General features: G+C 35.9%; 1 protein-coding gene across 3 annotated transcripts in view; it reads left to right on the top strand.

Moving 5' to 3' along the window:
- Positions 1-651: 651 nt before the first annotated feature.
- Positions 652-20,170, top strand: part of LOC136029461 (uncharacterized) — a 93,240-nt gene continuing 73,721 nt past the window's right edge. The window contains exons 1-3 of one of the 3 annotated variants that reach the window (XM_065707877.1): positions 652-737; positions 5,704-5,811; positions 16,655-16,862. In XM_065707877.1, coding sequence (XP_065563949.1) covers positions 5,707-5,811; positions 16,655-16,862 — 313 coding nt within the window. In that variant the 5' untranslated portion in view covers positions 652-737; positions 5,704-5,706. Of the gene's footprint in view, positions 906-5,703; positions 5,812-16,654; positions 16,863-20,170 lie in introns of all 3 variants that reach the window. The other 2 variants (XM_065707876.1, XM_065707875.1) reach the window with 2 other exon arrangements.

Raw genomic sequence — 20,170 nt, forward strand, 5'->3', positions numbered from 1 at the left:
AAAATTAATATGCAAATTTCGTTTTAATTATTTATGCGCGGAGAGCCAAGATAAAAAAATGCATTAGTTCGAAAACGTCCAGAAATTAAACAAAAAAAACTTAAAACGAACAGAAATTACTTCGTATATGAAAGGGGCTGCTTCCTCATCAATGCCCCGCTCTTTACGCTAAAGTTTGACTCTTTCTCTCAACTCTTCTTTTTAAAACAGTAAAAAACTTTAGCGTAAAGAGCGGGGCGTTGATGAGGAAGCAGATTTTTTAGAGTTTTGGTATCTATTGAGCCGGGTCGCTCCTTACTACAGTTCGTTACCACGAACTGTTTGATAGGGAGGGGTTGTTAATCTATTTGGCGAGTTAGCAAACTTTCTTTCTTTCTCTCTCGCTCCCTCTCTCTCTTTAAAGAATTCCCTCAAAAGCACCCGTACAAAATACAAAGAGAAGAAAAACAATAACACCCACGCAATGTATTGAAAAAGGAAAAAAGGTAGAGAAAATATAACAGAAGTAGGAGGTATCTACGCTCTTCAAAGATGTTTCAGTTATCACAAATACCAAGAAAACCATGACTAGCGATAATGAATTCTTCGCAATTGTAAACATCTGGTAATATGCTTGTTTTGGAGAGAACTCCTGTACAACCAGTTTTCTAGTACAAGTGTTATAAGTGGAGAATAATATCGTGTGTAGTTCGTTGTTCAGTTGTTGATCTGTATTCCTTTATAGCAGAAAACAAACCGGAAAGTGCAGTTTAAAATATTTGTGTTACCACCCACCAAAGAAACCATGGTGTTTGTTGGAAATGTGAAATAGTAGCGCCAAAGTTTGAGCTGTATTGTTTAAACAAAATACTAACACATAAATTACTCCTTCTCGATTCGTATGTGGATTCCACTTAAATTTTTTTTGGTAAAATTCTAGTCCATTGACTTCTTGCTATCTTGGAAAGTTGTTGGGCTAGAGAATTGAAACTTTCAGGGATGTGTCTACAGGCTAAAGTATATCCCGGGAAGTTATTTTGAGATCCCTAACTATACCCCTTCCCCCCTCCTGTATATAACGCAGTTATATACGTAGTAATAACGTATATAGTAGTAAGTAATAAGTAGTAATATAGTAGTATATATAATATAGTAGTATAGTAGTATATAGTAGTAAGTAGTAATAACGTATATTAGTAGTAAGGTTATAACGCAGTTATAACCTTAGAAAAATTCAACTTTTCACTGTTTTTTAAGCTACTATATTCCATAATTAGTTTACTGGCATTGAAAAACAATTATTGCCTTTTATGGTATAGTTCAAAATGGAATGTAGGCATTTAAACGCACCCCCTGTCTTATCTTTAAATGGCTTTTCACAGGGGTAATACAGATAAGACTTTGAACTTTTAAGGGACTTCTCACTCAAAATAATGATTCGTTGCTACAATTGGGTAAGGTTTATGTTATATGTGTGTCAATTACATTTATTTTGTAAATCATAACAGCATAGAGAAAGTCAATTTCTTCAAGAAGGCCCAATAATGATTCTTAGAAACGTGAAGAGGCGAAACAGAAATTTAGTGGGAAAAATAAGCACAAGTCCTAAATACGTGATTGACATAACCGTAACGGATACGCTCTCTTTGGGGGAGTTTGGGGGGGGGGTTAATTTGAATAAATTAGAAAGACGTATTTGTAACTTACGAATGGGTGATCAGATCTTAATGAAGTTTGATATTTAGAAGGATCTTGTGCTTCAGAGCTCTTATTTTAAATCCCAACCAGATCCAGTGACATTGAGGGGAGTTGGATGGGGAAACCGGAAATCTTGGAACGGGTGGTCGGATCTTAATGAAACTTGATATATAGAAAGATCTTATGTCTGAGATGCTTAATATAGATGCTTATACAGAAATTACTCTGTATATGAAAGGGGTTTTTCCTCCTCAACGCCCCGCTTTTTACGCTAAAGTTTGACACTTTCTGTTAACTTTACTTTTTAAAACAGTAAAAAACGTTAGCTTAAAGAGCGGGGTGTTGAGGAGGAAGAGGCCCTTTCATATACGGAGTAATTTCTGTTCGTTTTAAGTTTTAATGTTGCTCCTTACTTTCAGTTAAAAACACTTGTTTTTTTTATTTAATTTATACCATAGTTTTATAAATGTATATTTAAAATTATCAAAATAAACCAAAAATAAGCCCTTAATAAACATTAATTACAACACAACTATCCAGAAAAGAAGTTTTACAAAGGAAAGTAAAGAACCATATTAAACTTAAGACAAGCTTCAACACATTCCTATAATATTTAAAGCTCAATGTTTTGTGAGAAACCAGGAAAGGAAAATATATAATTAATGAAAAAAATCAAATAGTTGAGAAAATGAGAATTTTGTCATCCAGTAGCAAAATATGAAGACGAAAATCAAGCAAATGTTTCGACAAGGACCTCTGAATAATAGAAGTGTTTTCAAACAAAATGAAGTGGTGAGGGTTATTGTGCACGTGTTGGGCCAAGGCAGAATCGAAATTCTCGGGCCTTTGGTGCAAACTATCTATCCCACTATAACTATCCCACTCTTTACGTTAAAGTTTGACTCTTTCTCTCAACTCTACTTTTTAAAACAGTAAAAAACTTTAGCGTAAAGAGCGGGGCGTTGAGGAGGGAACAGCCCCTTTCCTATAAAGAGTAATTTCTGTTTGTTTTAAGTTTTAATGGCGCTCCTTACTTTCAGTTAGAAAAAACTTTTTTTTGTTTAATTTCTGAACATTTTTGAATTAATGCATGTTTTTATTTTGGCTCTCCGTACATGAATAATTAAAACGAGATTTGCATATTAATTTATTTTTTTCGGCTAAATGGCTTTCTCATGGTTTTAATCGGACGATTTTGAGAAAAAAGGAGAGGGGAGTAGGCCTAGTTACCCTCGAATTTTTTGATTACTTAAAAAGGCAAATAGAACTTTTAATTTTACGAACGTTTTTATGGCACTTCGTATTAACCAAGTGGCATATAGCAATCGCCAATTCTGTCCGTCTGTCGGTCTGTCGGTCCCGGTTTTGCTACTTTAGGCACTTCCAGGTAAGCTAGGACGATGAAATTTGGCAGGCGTATCAGGGACATGACAAGCTTAAATTAGAAATAGTCGTTTTCCCACTTTGACAATCTGGGGGGGGAGGAGTGGGGGCCGGTTAATTCGTAAAAATAGAAAAAATGAAGTATTTTTAACTTATGAGCGGGTGATGGGATCTTAATGAAATTTGATCTTTGGAATGATATTGTGTCTCAGAGCTCTTATTTTAAATCCCGACCGGATCTGATGACATTGGGGGAGTTGGAGGGGGGGAAACCTAAAATCTTGGAAAACACTTAGAGTAGAGGGGTCGGGATGAAACTTGATGGGAAAAATAAGAACAAGTCACAGATACATGATTGACATAATCGGAACGGATCCGCTCTCTTTGGGGTAGTTGGGGGGGGGGGGGGGTAATTCTGAAAAATAAGAAAAAATGACGTATTTTTAACTTACGAAGGAGTTATCAGATCTTTATGAAACTTCATATTTAGAAGGACCTCGTAACTCAGATCTCTTATTTTAAATCTCAACCGGATCAAGCATAATTGGGGGGGGGGGGGAGTTGGGGGGACCGGAAATCTTAGAAAATACTTAAAGCGGTGAGATCAGGATGAAACTGGATGGGAAGAATGTAAACCTGTCTAAGATACGTGACTGACATAACCGGACCGGCTCTGCTCTCTTTGGTGGAATTGGGGGGGGGTAATTTTGAAAATTGAGGTATTTGTAACTTACGAAAGGGTGACCAGATCTTAATGAAATTTGATATTTAGAAGGATCTTGTGCTTTAAAGTTCTAATTTTAAATTCCGACCAGATCCTGTGACATTGGGGGGAGTTGGAGGGGGAAACCGGAATTTTTGGAAAACATGAAAATTGGGGTATTTTTATCTTACAAATAGATGATCGGATCTTAATGAAATTTGATTTTTAGAAGGAATTCATGTCTCAGAGCTCTTATTTCAAATCCCGTCCAGATCTTTCGACATTGGGGGATTTGGAGGGGGGAATCTTGGAAAAACACTTGGAGTGGAGGAATCGGGATGAAGCTTGGTGGATAGAATAAACAAATGTCCTTGATACGTGATTGACAGAATCGTACTGGATTCGCTCTCTTTGGGGGAGTTGGGGGGAGGGGTTCAGTGATTTGGCGAGTTTGGTGCTTCTGGGCGTGCTAGGACGATGAAAATTGGTAGGCGTGTCAGGGAGCTGCACAGTTTGACTTAATAAAGTCGTTTTCCCAGATTCGACCCTCTGGGGGGCTAAAGGGTGAGGAAAAATTAGAAAAAATTAGGTATTTATAACTTACGAGTGGGTGATCGGATCTTGAATTTTGATATTTAGAAGGACATCGTGACTCAGAGCTCTTATTTTAAATCCTGACCGGCATTAAGCCTCGTATTTTCCTTTTTAAATCAATCTATTGATTCATAGAATTTTGTTAGAGCTCATACCATATGATCTCTTGGCTCTTAGCTCTTCTCGCCTCGTCACAAGTGCCATATGACCTCTTAGCTCTTGTTATTAGTACAAATAAACGTAACTCCCTAATCAACTTACGTAAGGGGCGTTGAGGAGGGAACAGCCCCTTTCCTGTACGGAGTAATTTCTGTTCGTTTTAAGTTTTAATGTCGCTCCTTACTTTTAGTCAGAAAAACTTTTTTTTAATTTAATTTCGTGAAAAATCAAGTGAGACGACATAGCTAAATCAATCATCAAGATAAATGTCTATACTAATCATTTTACCTTTATGAACTGTATGACTTTTCAGGAAAGAACTTGCCACCTTGTGGCATTACTTCTTCTGCAACAGGGAAGCTCAATAAATATTTTTTTTTATATTTTCAAACTGATTGACTATCTGAGAATCGCAAATCGATGGCAACTAGTTCCTCATTGGAGCAAAATCGTCGTTAGTGCCATAAAGTGGCAGAAAATGCCATTTTCCCTTGGCCAAATTATTTTGGTCGCTTAAAATAGGCACTAGAACCAAAATCGTATCCAAGATTTTTTTCAAGGGGAGGGGGTTACAAAAACCTTATAAACGTATCAAAATTCGTTTATATTCATTTTTGTTACGTTTTTACGAGTCCGACTAACATTTTGGGGAAGGGGGTTCAAACACTGGATACGGCCTTGACCAGAACTTTTTATATCTGCTCGAATGAGCCCTATTCAATCTCCTAGGATCATCAGAAAAAAAAACAACAACAAAATTAAGCAAACAAATAAACACACGTCCGTGATCTTTTTTCTGAGAAAAAAAAATGCAGAATTCCACATTAATGTATATATGAGCTTGAAAACTCTACAGTAGGGTTCTCTGATAATCTGAGGCTAATGATGAAATTTTAATTAAGATTGGTTTACTTTTAGCAATCTTTCTTTGCTTTTTTGAAAATCAGGCAAATTTTTATCAATCATTTTAATTTTAAATGAGTTAGAAATGACTTATGAAACCAGTCAACTCGTCGTAATTATAAATCATTCGGAAATTGTAGTTATCTCTAAAACAAGTTTTTATCATTAGTATATAAGAATTAAAAAATAATCAAGCCTATAAGTTTTAGCTCTGCTTTGTTATAGGGGTTTAAATGTCCATTATTGATAATTGAATGTATTTTGACACAAGTTTCTCTTTTTCAGATATGGACATTCTAAGAACTGAAATGACTTGCTCTGACCCCCCAGAGGTACCGTTTGCAACATTGGTTTTCGATTCCATTGTGGAACATGGAAATGCAATAGCTCTTGTAAGATTATTTTTATATTGGGAACTATAATATAAAATGTATTGTTTTATTGAATTTCTGTTCGTTTTTCATACTGTAACCATGTTCACCCAACACATTACCCCTGAGATTTTAGGCCAAATTGGAAAATAGATTGTTCCACAAAATGCTTACAAATAAACTATACCTGAATCAATACGCTTTCCCTCTGCAGATTTCGGAAGACCACTTGTGAGACAATCGACTCACGTGCACGTGTCCCTGTACTAATGCTTATTTTTGGTATTAAAAAATAACCCAACTTTTTTCACGACGTGATATCCTTACATCAACACCATCATTAAAATCTTTTCTATACCCTTATGAATAAATACAGATCTTCTTCGGACCTACTTTTGATGTCGTAAAAAGCCTTAACCTCCATTGCATTAAAGTTTGGAATACGAGTAGCATAAAACAATTCCCAAAATGCACCAATAGATTAGCTCCTAGGTCATACATACAGACGGACTGTCAACCCTACATACAGTCAACCCTACTGTATAGACAATGCTGCAATTATCATTTTACCATGTTTTCGATTGTTTTCCTCAACTTACCGACTTGTGTTTTCTGTCACCTTTTCATTTGTATTTTTGTGACATAGGTTTGTTAAATTTGCATGCCATTTTTAGACCACTTCTGAATGTTGAGCTACTTTTATAGTGTGCTTGAGTGTCCGAGCAACAGGGATGCCTCCACGGTCAGTTCCTAAAGTGCTGCAATTGCTCAAATTTGTGTGTTACGCTGCGATTTTTGGTGCTACAGTAAAAAAATGTTTTGCGCTTAAATTCGTTTTATTCGTTTAAGTTTACTTAGATTAGTTTTAGGTCAACTTTTAATCTTTTTTGATGTAAAGGAGTAAAAATATATCCTGATCTGATCGGAGCACTGAATGGTAAAATGTATGCGCACACGCATATCCCATATCTAAACATTCTTAGATTATTGCCATGCATAAAAAATGTTTATATTTTTATTTGAGATGCATTCTGTATTTGGATTTTTGTCCATATTTTCAATTTGCCCATCTAAAAGAAAAAGTTCTACATTCAGTGTGGCACATGCTACAGTACTACATATACTAAATATAAGGTACTACATATAAGTACTACATATATAGTACTACATATAGGTACTACATATATAGTACTACATATAAGGAAATAGTGCTGAAAAAGGAGTTTCGCACTGAAGGTGGGAAATCTGCAGAGCAGTCCAAGATTACTAATGCGACAGTTCTGATTAACAATCCTTAGCGTTTTGGCGTTTCACAAGACGTAGGCTACATGTCGTAGAGGTTATTACGATTATAACTTGAAACGGTATGGATTAGTTGTTGGATAAGTTACACCTGCCAACCCTGAAAAATGCAGGAAAACTGACAATAAGCAAAGACACATATAAACAAAAATTTAATCATTTTAAAAATGGAAAACAAAACATGTGAAATTATATGCCGAGGCAGAAATTATGAAATGTGGCACATCATCAGGGGTCTCTAAATAAGTTCTGTTTACAGTGGAGTACACGTGACGAATTTTGTTATTCACCTAGTTGCATATAGGGTTTCTATTGACAAGTTGTCGAATAAGTACTAGTTGCTATCTTTTACGGATTACATCCGGGGAAGTTAACATTATGCGTATTACTTGGATAAGGGATGCTTGAACGCACTGTTAGGTTCAAATCCAAAAAATTACAAAAAAGTAGCTTTTCTTCTTCCAGCTGACGTTTCATGGTAGCTGGAATAACAGAAAAGTAGCTTTGAATTCGCTTTTTTATTATTAACTTTTTCTAAAATAAGTTAACGAGCATCTTTAACGGAGTAACTGGGCATCATTATCATCATTGCTATTAATATCAGTTTGAAATATATTGAAAATATTATGAGACTAAATTATACGGAAAGGGCAATGAATACAATTGAAAGTAATGAAGATTATACCAAAGAGTATTGTAACTTATATCAGTTTGCCCGTACTCTTTGGATTATACCCTCACAAACTTAATAAGCCGGTAGCTACTTCACAACCGTTCCCGGTGGATTTTACTGCAAGTAACTTCTTTAGATAAAGTAAAGCTACTACGGTTTGTAACCTTGAATACAGCCTTAGTCCTACAGGATTTTTAGCCTTAGAGGAGACTAAAAAGTTGAAACAATAAATAAAATTTTGTAATTCGTTTTTAAAATCGACTGAAAATAGAAATTAATTTTTTTGTCGAGAATCCATGAACGTAAAACGGATTGGGCTTTACATAACTTCTTCTTAACTGGTTTTCCTCAACTTACCGACTTTTTCATTTATACTTTAGGTTAAATTGAATTCTATTTTTTGTAAAACCCATTCCGTTTTGCACCTCTCCTTTTTACTTATATTAGTAGATTCTTGAGAATGTTTTTTTCCAATTTTTAGTCGATTATAAAAACGAGCTACAAAAATTATATTTATTATTTTGAATTTTTAAAAACAAGTAAAAAAATTTTATTTATTATTTTTGTTATTACTTTTATTTTTTTGGGAGCATTCCAAGAAGAAAAAAAATTTCTTCGATGCGTCATAAGGAGAAACAATAGATACATTTTTGTGAAGATCAAAACTTTATTGTAAATTTAAATTAGCGGACAGGTGGTGAAAAATAACTTTATTACTGTAACTCTGAATTTAATTTATTTATTTCAAGTGTTTTGAATTTACAAAATCATTCCTCACTTTTGTTGATGGAAATTTTTTTGCGAATGGCCAAAACCAGTCTACCTTTGAAATTTCCAATGCTATGGTTCTAGAATGCTATGGTTCTAGACTAAATTTGGTTCTAAAGTTGACAAAATAATTTTGACCTTTAGCTATCAATGTGAACTTTAAGTTTGTTGTTTATTTAAAACATCAAATCCAGCAGCAAACTGCTTTTGCACTGTTAATTATTTTAGCTAGAATTTACGATTACTTAAGAATTCTTAAGAGATTCAAAATATTTCAGAATAGCAGTTGTGGTGTGATGTCATTACACACACCATGTTTGCTCATAATATAGAGTTGCACTTGTTGATCTTAATTTTCTGAGCTTTATTTAGAAATCGAAAACCCTAGATTCTATAGTTCTCAATGAAAAATCTTCGGTTGGATGTTTTTGGGGGTCAAAATGGCTCTTCCCTTTGGTGAACTGATTCTTTCTGAGAACCTTTGAAGTGAGGTCAGACTCTTTCACTTCCCCTTCCTAGTTGAAGATTCGATTAGATTAGGGTGAACCCAGCTGTGGCTAAGCCCAATTCCTTTTCTAACGTTTAACTCATGTTTCTGCTCAAAAAATCCAATAGCTTGCTTGCATTAAGCTAAACAAAAGGCTATTGTGTTACATTGAGGGGAAACACATAGATCAAGGCGTCTGAAAAGAAAGAATAAAATTCTGCTCAAAAAATCATTGAAAAATCTGCTCAAAATTACATTGAGGGGAAACACATAGATCAAGGCGTCTGCAAAAGAAAGAATAAAATTCTGCTCAAAAAAAAAAAAAAAATGCGTTTCTGCTCAAAAAATCCAATAGCTTGCTTGCATTAAGCTAAACAAAAGGCTATTGTGTTACATTGAGGGGAAACACATAGAGCAAGGCGTCTGAAAAGAAAGAATAAAATTAAGTCTAGTAGTTATATAAGTGTACGATTTCACAAAAGTTTGCTTATGTATAGATGTACAAGGGTTTATCATTGCTATGAAAGAGGCCATACATTAGTGGGGTATCCACACAGTAGTGTAGATTCACCCACCGTGTGCAGTGTACACTCAATCTGTGTGTAAGTTTCGTAATGTGCAAAATTCTTATGATCATGGTCACATCTGTTAACATTGGGGCTTAAAGGCTCACAGAATATTGGGTTTTGGTTACGGAAGCTATTTGATGTTTATTATTTATTTTTTTTTTTATAAATCTCACCTCCACTCTTCTCGGTTTAAAAAATAACACTTTAAACCTAAGACGTCATCTGTTTTTATGGCACTTGGTATTTACCAATTGACAAATAGCGATTGCAATTTCTGTCTGTCGGTCTGTCTGTCTGTCTGTCAGTTCAGTTTTTAGTTCATTCGGGTTTATTAAGAAAAATTATAACCTTCATAACATACATAATCTCTCATCTCTATGCAAAAAATGCATGCTGAGTCCCTTATTACCTCAAAAATAAATATACACTATGGCTCTCCCTCCACTCCTCGATACAATCATGGCCCCTACCAACAAAACCATCCTTACAAGTCCCCACCTCTTCATCCAGGAGCAAACCACTCCAACCCCCACGCAAAAAAACTCAATAATGGCTAAAATCGTTAGAATCTTTGTTTAAATTAAACTAATTCAAAACAAGATAATTTCTTATTCTCTTTTTGAAAGAACCATGGGAGCTCCTACCTCTCAGTTCAAACGGTAGGGTATTGTAAGCCTTAGCACAGACGATGTCAGGCGAAAAATCCGACCTCACTGTTTGCGTATGTCGAATATGGAGCTGTGCAGATAGTCTTGTAATTGGAAGATGCTGTTCGGATACCAAACGGAATCCGTTTTGCTACTTCTGGCACTTCCAGATAAGCTAGGACGATGACAGTTGGCAGGTGTATCAGGGACCAGACCAGATTAAATTAGAAATAGTCGCTTCTCCGATTCGACCATCTGGGGGAGGGGTGATCAGACGAGATAGTTGAGAAGAATTTTATTTACTGATGAAAAAAATGATTGTTGTTCTTAAGAGTAGCTTGCTGGTGGAAAGACGGTTAATTCGGAAAAATTTGAAAAAATGAGGTATTTTCAACTTACGAACGCATTATCGGATCTTGACGAAATTTGATATTTAGAAGGACCTTGTGTCTCAAAGCTCTTATTTCAAATCCCGACCGGATCTGGTGAAATTGAGAGAGTTGGAGGGGGAAACTAGAAATCTTGGAAACGCTTAAAGTGGGGAGATCGTAATGAAACCTGGTGGGAAGAGTAAGCACAAGTCTTAGATACGTGATTGACATTACCGGACCGGATCCACTCTCTTTGGCGGACGATGAAAATCGGTAGGCGTGTCAGGGGCCTGCAAAAATTCGCTTGAAAATAGTTTTTCCCCAAATTCAACCATCTCGGGGGTGGCGGGGGCTGGGGGGAGGGGAAACTTTGAAAATTGAGGTATGTTTATCTCACGAATCGGTGATAGAATCTTAATGAAACTTGATATATAGAAATATATCATGTCTCAGATGGTCCATTTTCAATTTGAATTGGATCCGAGGACATTGGGGGTTCGGGGGGGGGGACCGGATCTTGGAAACCGGAAATCTTGGAAAACGCTCAAAGTGGAGAGATTGGGATGAAACTTGATGGGAAGAATAAGCACAAGTTCTAGATAAGTGATTAACATAATTGGGTCAGATCCAATCTCTTTAGGGGAGTAGGTAGGATTTCTAATGCTTTGGCGAGTTCGAGATTAAGCACAAGCTCTAGATGTGTGATTGACATAGGCGGACCGGATCCGATCTTTCGTCACAAGTGCCATATGAACTCTTAGCTCTTGTTTTTATTAGATAGCAGTCAAATTGGAAACACACATATATTTAAAAAGAAATTAAAGAAAGACGTTAAAGAAAGACGTCCTCCCATCAACAAGAAGAATACGGCTTACGGTGGCTTTTCTTAAAATTTCAGACTTTTTTCAAACAGTGGTCTGTCATGCCTCCCACGCAAAAAAAGAAGAAAAACCTATTATTCTCAAAAAAAAGAAAATAATGAAACAGTCATCAACTTGATTAATAAAAATAAAAAAAACATCTCGATCATTACAATTTTCTTTTTAAGTAAATGATTTACACACTTACAAAAAAAGAATAAATAATAGAGTTATAACGATAGCACAGTCTAGATTTACCAATCAACTTTCCTATATAAACTCTCCTTTGGCTACTATTTAAACAATGAAAAGAACCTTTTTCAAATTTATGAAGAAAAAAACAACTGGCAATTCTCTCAAACATAATTCACTCTTTCCTATAGAGTCACATTCCAATCGGACCTTCTACAACACTTTCCATCCTTTTGCCCCTTTCACTTTTCGTTTCCCCTAGAAACTTATATTTTCCTACAGTCAAGACCAAACCTTCTTAACTCAATTTTCTCTCTCTATTTTCTTCTTTTCCAAACAAACTCGAACATCTTCATCAATATTGACGCAATAGCTCTCCGTCTCATCTTCTGTAATTATTACATTCGCTTTAATAAACCGTTTTTTATCTTTCTTAGAATTCAAAACCACTCCAAGGTCGCTAAATACCTTAAGAAATCGCTTTATCGTTATACATTAATTCGAAAAAATTCATGCTCCAGGCCAGTCGTCTCTATCTCGTCACACAGCTTACACTTCGAGCCATCTTCTTGTGCAAAACGGCACACTTGGTCTTGGTACGGCAGTGCATCACGGATAAACATAAATATGAATTTTTTTCACAAAATGTCTAGCTGGTACACTAAGCCTTTTATCATACGACAAAATATACAAAGGACTTTTTTTCCAATAAAGTCAACTTCCTCTTTCTTTTTCTGTCAATATCCATCCACTCCCTTTTTCCTTTCAGATTTTTTCCATCACCACCCTTAAGTTCTTCATACACCATATCACCTCGTGAAACTTCTCCGGCACCTCTTTGATCATTTTACGTTTCGTAAGTTCATCATATTCGCTGTTTATCACCGGTAGGGCCAATCCTTTTATTATGTCACGGTCGATACGTTCGCTGCGGATCATTTCTCAAAAGTTTCTAACTGATAATGACTTGCACACCTCTCAAAAATTTATCGTACCTAGGCCCCCTTCTTTTCTTACCACATACAACATTTTCATACTAATCTTTTCCAGGTTTTCCCTCCGAAGAAATCACAATATGCTTCTTTCCGCCTTCTTTCCAATTTTTTTTGTCGACATTGAAAGCCAGCGGCAAATAAACTGTAGTGGAAAAGCATGGGGGTTTAAGTACTCTATCCGCTCAAACATCGAAACAAAACGTGTTCTTTGATGAGCTATCAATAAACATTCAAGTTTTTGCACATTCTGTTTCCACAAATTTTTCACATCTACCATTTTCTCAAAAGTAAACCCAAGACTTTCACTGACTCGGCCCCCTCAACCCAAACGCTGTCATCCAAACACACTCCCAGGTCGAAACAATCCATGATTTACAACGGCCAATGATTTTAGCGATATAATGTATGAGCTAAGGATATATCCCGGATTTAATGCTCCACATATTTGTAAAGGGGGCTATTTCAGAGTTCAAGCTAATTCGGGGCGAAAGAATCATGTTACCGCACTGCCTTTTCAAGTTTCAGTAAACATTAATGTGTACCACCACCGATGGATTCTTGTATAAATTTTAGTACCATATCACAGATTGTTGGTCAAACCCAACAATCTTCTTCATTAGAGTCTACAATATCACTATTGTAACTGAATGATATACTTTAACCACATTCATATACTATAAAAAATAAATTATGAACAATACCTTATTATTTATCATAGAGTGATAATTCATTGATTGATTTATAAAGTCCTCATCTCTACACTCAAACAAGTTATTAAAGAAGTTTATTACATGCTTGGCCTTCTTTCTTTGGCACTGATATCCTCCTAGGATTCCATGCCCCACTTTTTCCATTTCCTTAGTTAGTAGCTTCGACGTTACTCTGTAATCATTAATTGGAACTGAGATTGGCCTCCAGTTTTTCAGAGCCATGCTATCACCTACATTAAAAGGAGAGATCATCCTCACATCGTCCTCTGGATAACCTTGTTCAACGTAGTTTATTATTACCAGAGTAAAGAGGTCACCAATCTCCGAGAAGAATTCCACTTCCGCAACCGCTTCCAATTGGCTTATCTCCCCAAAGATCAACACACTCTCTTCGGACTATAGTTTCCCAGTCAGTTAAAACTCTGCCAAGAAATCCATATGGCAATCAAGTGCTTGTCTGTGCAATATGTAAATTAGCTTATAAAAATCTTCCACTAATTGTTTTACCTCTCCTTTATCTTCAACTATTTTTCCAGGTTTATTTCATAATCTCCTAATTCTTTTATTCTCTCTTTACTTTTTAAACTTAATTTCATCACTAGATTAACTTGTTCTACAACATCATCTTCAACCATTTTTCAGTTTCAACAAATGGGAATTTTTCCCCTTTAATCTTTCGTATTTCATCTTTTATCTTTTTTAAGCTCGAACCCACCTTTGTTTCCTTGTCCATTTCTCCCTTTATCTTGTTTAATGCTTAGCAGAAGTGCCTTTTGTGTGCTTTACTTTCCCTAATTTATTCCTTTCTTGTTTTAGACAAAATGCTTGTCTTTCTTTCTTTAAGATTTTAAAAAATTGCCCAGACTCTGTTTTGTTTGTAACATATTGCATAGAAGTTTGAATACTAGCTTTGAGCTGCTCTTTACGAAGTCCATTTGGAGTTGAAGGATTAAGTTTCCAATAGCTCTTTAAGAGTTGGCAACAATTTTCACATTTCTTATAAGAGAAATATTGTAAGAAAATAATACAAGTTCATTTTCTATCCTTTTCGCTTCTGTTAATAGGTTTTTCGTCAAATATATCGGGTTTATTCAGCTTGACCCCCGACTATCCATTGGGGTAAATTAAGATCCTTTTCCAAAAATGAGATGCTATTCGATATATGGCATATGTATATAGCTCTTAAATCTTTTACACATCAAAAGTAACAGTTTATTGTTGTTCAAATTCACATTCACATTACCACTCGTAAGGGTTAAAACCAGTTATAAAGTTAATACAAGCTAGTTCAATTTCTTTGGATTTTATTGTATATTCATTTATGTAAATGTCAATTAAAGCTTAACATTAACAGTTCATTACCGCTCAAAGTCACATTTACAATAAGAGCTAAAATGAGTGATTACAGTTTAGGGCTAAAATTTGATCTCCTGGGGCAGTACCATTTCATTGACCCCTATCATTGATAATATGACAATATCAAAGTATTTAAAATATGCATTGATTTTGAATGATTTTCAGTTCGTATAATATAATAGTAATGATCTATGCAATACCATTATATTTGATACAGTAAAATACCAAATTCAGTTTTTGGGCTAAAATTTCCTCTCCATGGATCCTGCCATTTTAAAGTAACCCAAATTACCGATAAACCATTATTAAAGTGCTAGAAATGAGCATGATTTCAAATTATTTTCAGTAGAAGAACGCAATATTACTAGTGTACGCAGCACCATCAAGATTTGTACGATACAATTTGCCATTAAGTTTTTGGGCTAAAATTAGCCCTTCTTGGATAGTGCCATTTTTAAAGTGACTCTAACAATCAAAATATGATATTATTAAAGCAGTAGAAATGTACATTATTTCAAATGAATATGCATGATATCAAATTGTTTTCACCTGATGATATATAATGTTAATAAGATATGCAATAGAGTTAAGTTTTATACAATACAACAGGTCATTAAGTTTTTGGGCTAAAATTTGCTCTCCTTGGATAGCGTTGTTTTAAAATGGACTCGATCGTTGATACTATGGTATTACCAAACTAGTTGAAGTATGCAAGGTTTAGACTGCTCTAAGTTTTAATGTTATTTTATTCCTTAGTAGTTATTCCTTAGTAAGTACTCCTTAGTCATAAATATAATCATATAGGTAGATAATACGCAATACAGTGCCCAATACCTATGCCAGGATTACCAGATCCTGGCATAGGTATTGGACGTACCAAAACGCCCACTAGGCCTTGACCTAGGGGGTGCACAATGCCAGGGGTACAATAAATTATCAAATTATCACTTTGTGATTTTTTCTTAACAAAAACTGGACTGATGTGATTTATCGTCGAAGTGCCAGGTGCACTCCACCGCTGCGTGGAGTGCACCGTAAAAGTAAAGAATTAGAAATCACGAAGTATGCAGTGTAAGTGAGCTAATCAGTTTTTATCCCGACGATCTTGAGCCTATGATTGTAGATGAATGTTTGCATTTGAAACCCTTCTTGGTGCAATGTACTGATGAAAGAAAAACAAGCATGACTTTAACTGGTGTTAGCAATGTTTTGCGTCATTCTGGTACAGTTGACATCTATCCAAACATTGACATTGCATTAAAAATGGTTCATAGTGTCTCTCCCACAAACTGCAGAGGAGAAAGATCCTTCTCAATCCTTCGTTGGGCGAAGAACTAATTAAAATTTTCAATCAGCAAGGATAGATTGATATCAATATTCCTGCTCAAATTTGAGGAAATGCTGACTCAAGAGATACCGTAAAATGACATTGACATCTGCGCAAACAAAGCAAGGGGGAAGGCTTTATCAACTGGCTTTGAAGATAAATACTCCTACTTACATTTATTTATCTGTTTTTATTTACTAATGGATTAAACTTATTTCCAATACCTCGTTGAGTTATTTTATTTACTTAAGACCTCCAAGCTACAAATATTTGATTCTCAAAGTACTATCATACGTTATGTTAATCTGGGATAAAATAAAAATTACCATCATAAAGATTGTCTTCTTAAGGAAAACTGACTCTCCCTCCTTTGGTATGAATGTGAAGCATCAAAAACATTTCTGCCTAGAAGCTTCCAAGCTTTAAACCCGGCCCTGCCAATACTGCAGTACATATCAATGAGCCGCAAGTGATCCCATAGAAAATGCTCGTATTAGAATTACTAATGATTCATTGACCAAAGACATAAATGTGTCCGAAAACAATTTCATTTACTTACAGTTTGACTGTTAATTCAAGAATACAATTTATGAGTACTTCTTAATAGGTGAATCCCTTGACCAATGAGACTCATACGTTTGAAGAGGTTGCTTCCGCCATAGAAAAGGTATCAAGTTCATTGCAAATGGAAGGACTTTCAAATGGTGACCGTGTGGCATTTTGTGTTCCAAATTCAATTGAAGCTTGTATTTCTCTTCTCGCCGTGTCTCGTTGCGGGGCAACTATCACCTTGGCTAACCCTTTGTACACTCATAGTAAGTAAACATTCCCCACAAATGATTTTAAGAGGAGAAAGTGCTCTTTTTCATGATTTCCTGTAAACTATCCTTTGTATTCATTTCTTATCCTATTTAATAGATTACGCTGGATTACTTGATAATTAAAAAACACCAGTTTCTAGAAACTATGCAGCCTAGCCAAAATGCTTAGAATTGAAAGACAAAATTAAATCAAAATATAGTAGTACGCAACATCGTGTAAAATTGAGACATTAAATTTCTAGGACATTTTTAGTTAAGATTCAATCAAGTTGAAAACTTTATCGTGTTGTCGTCTCTCACGTACCATCTTATTTATTGTTTTTCTTTAAAGGAAAAGGCACCATTGTTAATATTAGTGTTCATGAATCTGTTTTCAGTATTTGACCAGTTCGCGGTAAATGGTAAATTAATATTGATAAGTATGCCGGCGAAGAATTTCTAAGCATGCGTGCCGGTAATTCTTGCTTGGACATCCAACAAAAAAAAATCGAAGAAATTTTCGGCCTTCATCGAAGGTGTTCCAGAAGATTTTGCAATTCAGTCTTCCACAAATTATGGCGCCATTGTTGCTGCTAAAAGTTGGGCTTTTCAAAAGCAGCTTAGATTTTGAGGACTCTTGAAGGCTGATTATTTCCAAGACAGTTACAAATTGGTAACTATTCTTGAAAATGTCAAGTTTAAGGAAATTCCGAAATCCAATTGGAATTGGTAAAGGTAAAAGTTAAAGGATACGGCATTAGACTTTACAGTCCGTACCGGCGGTGCTGATCTCCGTTTCTTGGCCCTTCAGCCAGGAAGTGCAATGGGTGGTTGGGGGCCAGCCATCCTGTGCTTTCGCACACCCTTCCTGTTTACCTTCCCCAGATCCCAGAATTCTTCCTATTCTTCCCAATTCTTCCCCAGAATTTGAATTGCTAATAGCCCCCACCCCCATTTCTAGTCTTCTTGTCCAAGTCCAACTCTCAATTCATCCACTGAGCTGCGTATCTGTATCGCTGTGTATCCGTACAATGCCACACCAAAATTTGGTAATAGCAATGAAAATTACGTGTCTTTTACCATGTCATACTTTTTTCTGTTGCTTTGCAAACCATCAGCCTTCTAAATGACTACAATTTCAATTATATCAAGGAGGCACACTCGTGCCTCTATAAAGAGGCGACACACGACAATGTTAAGCGATCTTCGGTTCCAGTGGTCGCAGACGGATGGGGAGGGATGCATTTCGTAGCCCGAGCTCCAACTAAGAAACCTGCAAAATTTCATCCCTGAAATTCACAAGTTAAGGTCCCCTAGGGCCCAGGAGCTTATCCGCGAAATTTCAGCTTGATCCGATAACTCCTTCCCTGTTTTCCAGAAACCACGCATAGCCACTTAAAATTCATTTACTTTTTTTTTCCTAGACGCCTACAGGTCACATCCGACATCGGATCTGGGTGTACGAAGACTCATTCGATGCGGAATTCTCCGAGTAAGTGCCCATGAAAGTTTCGTAGGAAAATCTTAACCCCCCGAAAGTTTCGACCCTCCAAACCCCCCCCCCCCCACCCCTTTTAACGTTGTCCGATCGGGCTGAAATTCACAAGTTAAGGTCACCTACGGCCCAGGAGCTTATCCGCGAAATTTCAGCTCGATCCGATAACTCCTTCCCTGTTTTCCAGAAACCACCCATTAGCTATTTAATTAACGGATTTCTCTCCATAAGAGCCCATGTTAATTTGAAATTTTTAAAAGCTATTGAGAAGTTATATTTACACACATGCAAGTTATTAGCTCAGTTGGTAGAGCGTGAGACTTTTAATCCTCGGGTCAAGGGTTCAAGTCCCTTACGGGCGGTTTTTTTTCACAACATCAAAAAAATTTTGATAACACCTGGACAGCTTATCATTTGAGAGATAACAGAATATTAGCTTCTTATGAGCAAAAGAAACATTTCGGTCATTCTATCTATTTTTTTTTCTATTTTATACAAGATTTAAAAGCGGGGGGGGATTTCCTCTCCTAATTCCTGTACGAGGAGTACAGGAATTATTAAATTACATCCACCATGGATTGTAGAAAAACGTACAGAAATAATATGAAAAAAACTTCGTTTTCTTAAAGAGTTAAAGAGGCTGCGTCCCAAAGTCGAACCTTAAAACGTACAGGAATTAGAAGAGGCAGTTGGGGGGCTGCCGCCCCCCAAACCCCCAGCTTTTAAAGACTCTTTTGTACAGGTTTTTTTTTGTGGGAGGACTTCATTGTTACTAATTACTAGTTTCGGCGCAATGGTTCTCCTGTCCTCTTGTGTTTAACATTTTTCGAAGTTATTCCATTATTCATTCATTTCAATGTTTTGTTAATTAAAAGAGGGCCTTTCCCAAGCCAAGAGCGGGGGGTTAGCAAAAAAAAACAAAAAACCTGTACAAAAGAGTCTTTAAAAGCTGGGGGTTTGGGGGGCGGCAGCCCCCCAACTGCCTCTTCTAATTCCTGTACGTTTTAAGGTTCGACTTTGGGACGCAGCCTCTTTAACTCTTTAAGAAAACGAAGTTTTTTTCATATTTCACACAATATAAAGGCACCAAAGAAAAAGATGTTTATATTGATTATTTGCTGACTTTGTATGGTTGTGTGTGTGATTGTGTGTGTTTTTCCCTCTGTCGTTTTTAGGGGAGATTTCTGTGGTGGGTGGGGGGTCAGGGTCAGGGCCTGCGTGGGAGGATATTTTCATGGAATAATTTATCATTGGGAAGATAATTTCAATGAAGGGGGTGCTGGATTTTCCGGTATTATTTAAAAAAAACAATGAGAAATTAAATTAAAAAACAAGTTTTTTCAACAGAAAGTAAGGAGCAACATTAAAACTTTAAATGAACTGAAATTGTTTCGTATATTAAGAGGTTCGTCCCCTCCTCAATACCTCGCTCTTTATGCTAAAGTATTTTTAATAATTTCAAAAGAGGTATTTATTCTAATTAAACGGCCTTTGTGATTCAGGGATCATTCTTAAAGAATTAGAATAAAATAAAACTTTGGTGTAGAAAGCGAGTTATTGCCATGGGGGCAAACCCCTCTCATGTCCGTAATAAAAACATACGAATATAGAAGTTCGTTACCTAAGTTTATTATGTAAGTTACGTATATTTATTACTAATAAAACGTTCATAAATAAAATGAAAAGTTCTAGTGGCCTTTTTAAGTGACCAAAAATATTGGAGGGCAACTAGGCCCCCTGCCCTTTTTCTCAAAACCACCCAATCGAAACTTTGAGAAAGCCATTTCGCCAAAAAAAAGTAAAATTATAAGGCAAATTTCGTTTTAAT

This window comes from Artemia franciscana, chromosome 7 (assembly GCF_032884065.1).
Source record: "Artemia franciscana chromosome 7, ASM3288406v1, whole genome shotgun sequence".
Classification (NCBI taxonomy): Eukaryota; Metazoa; Arthropoda; class Branchiopoda; order Anostraca; family Artemiidae; genus Artemia; species Artemia franciscana.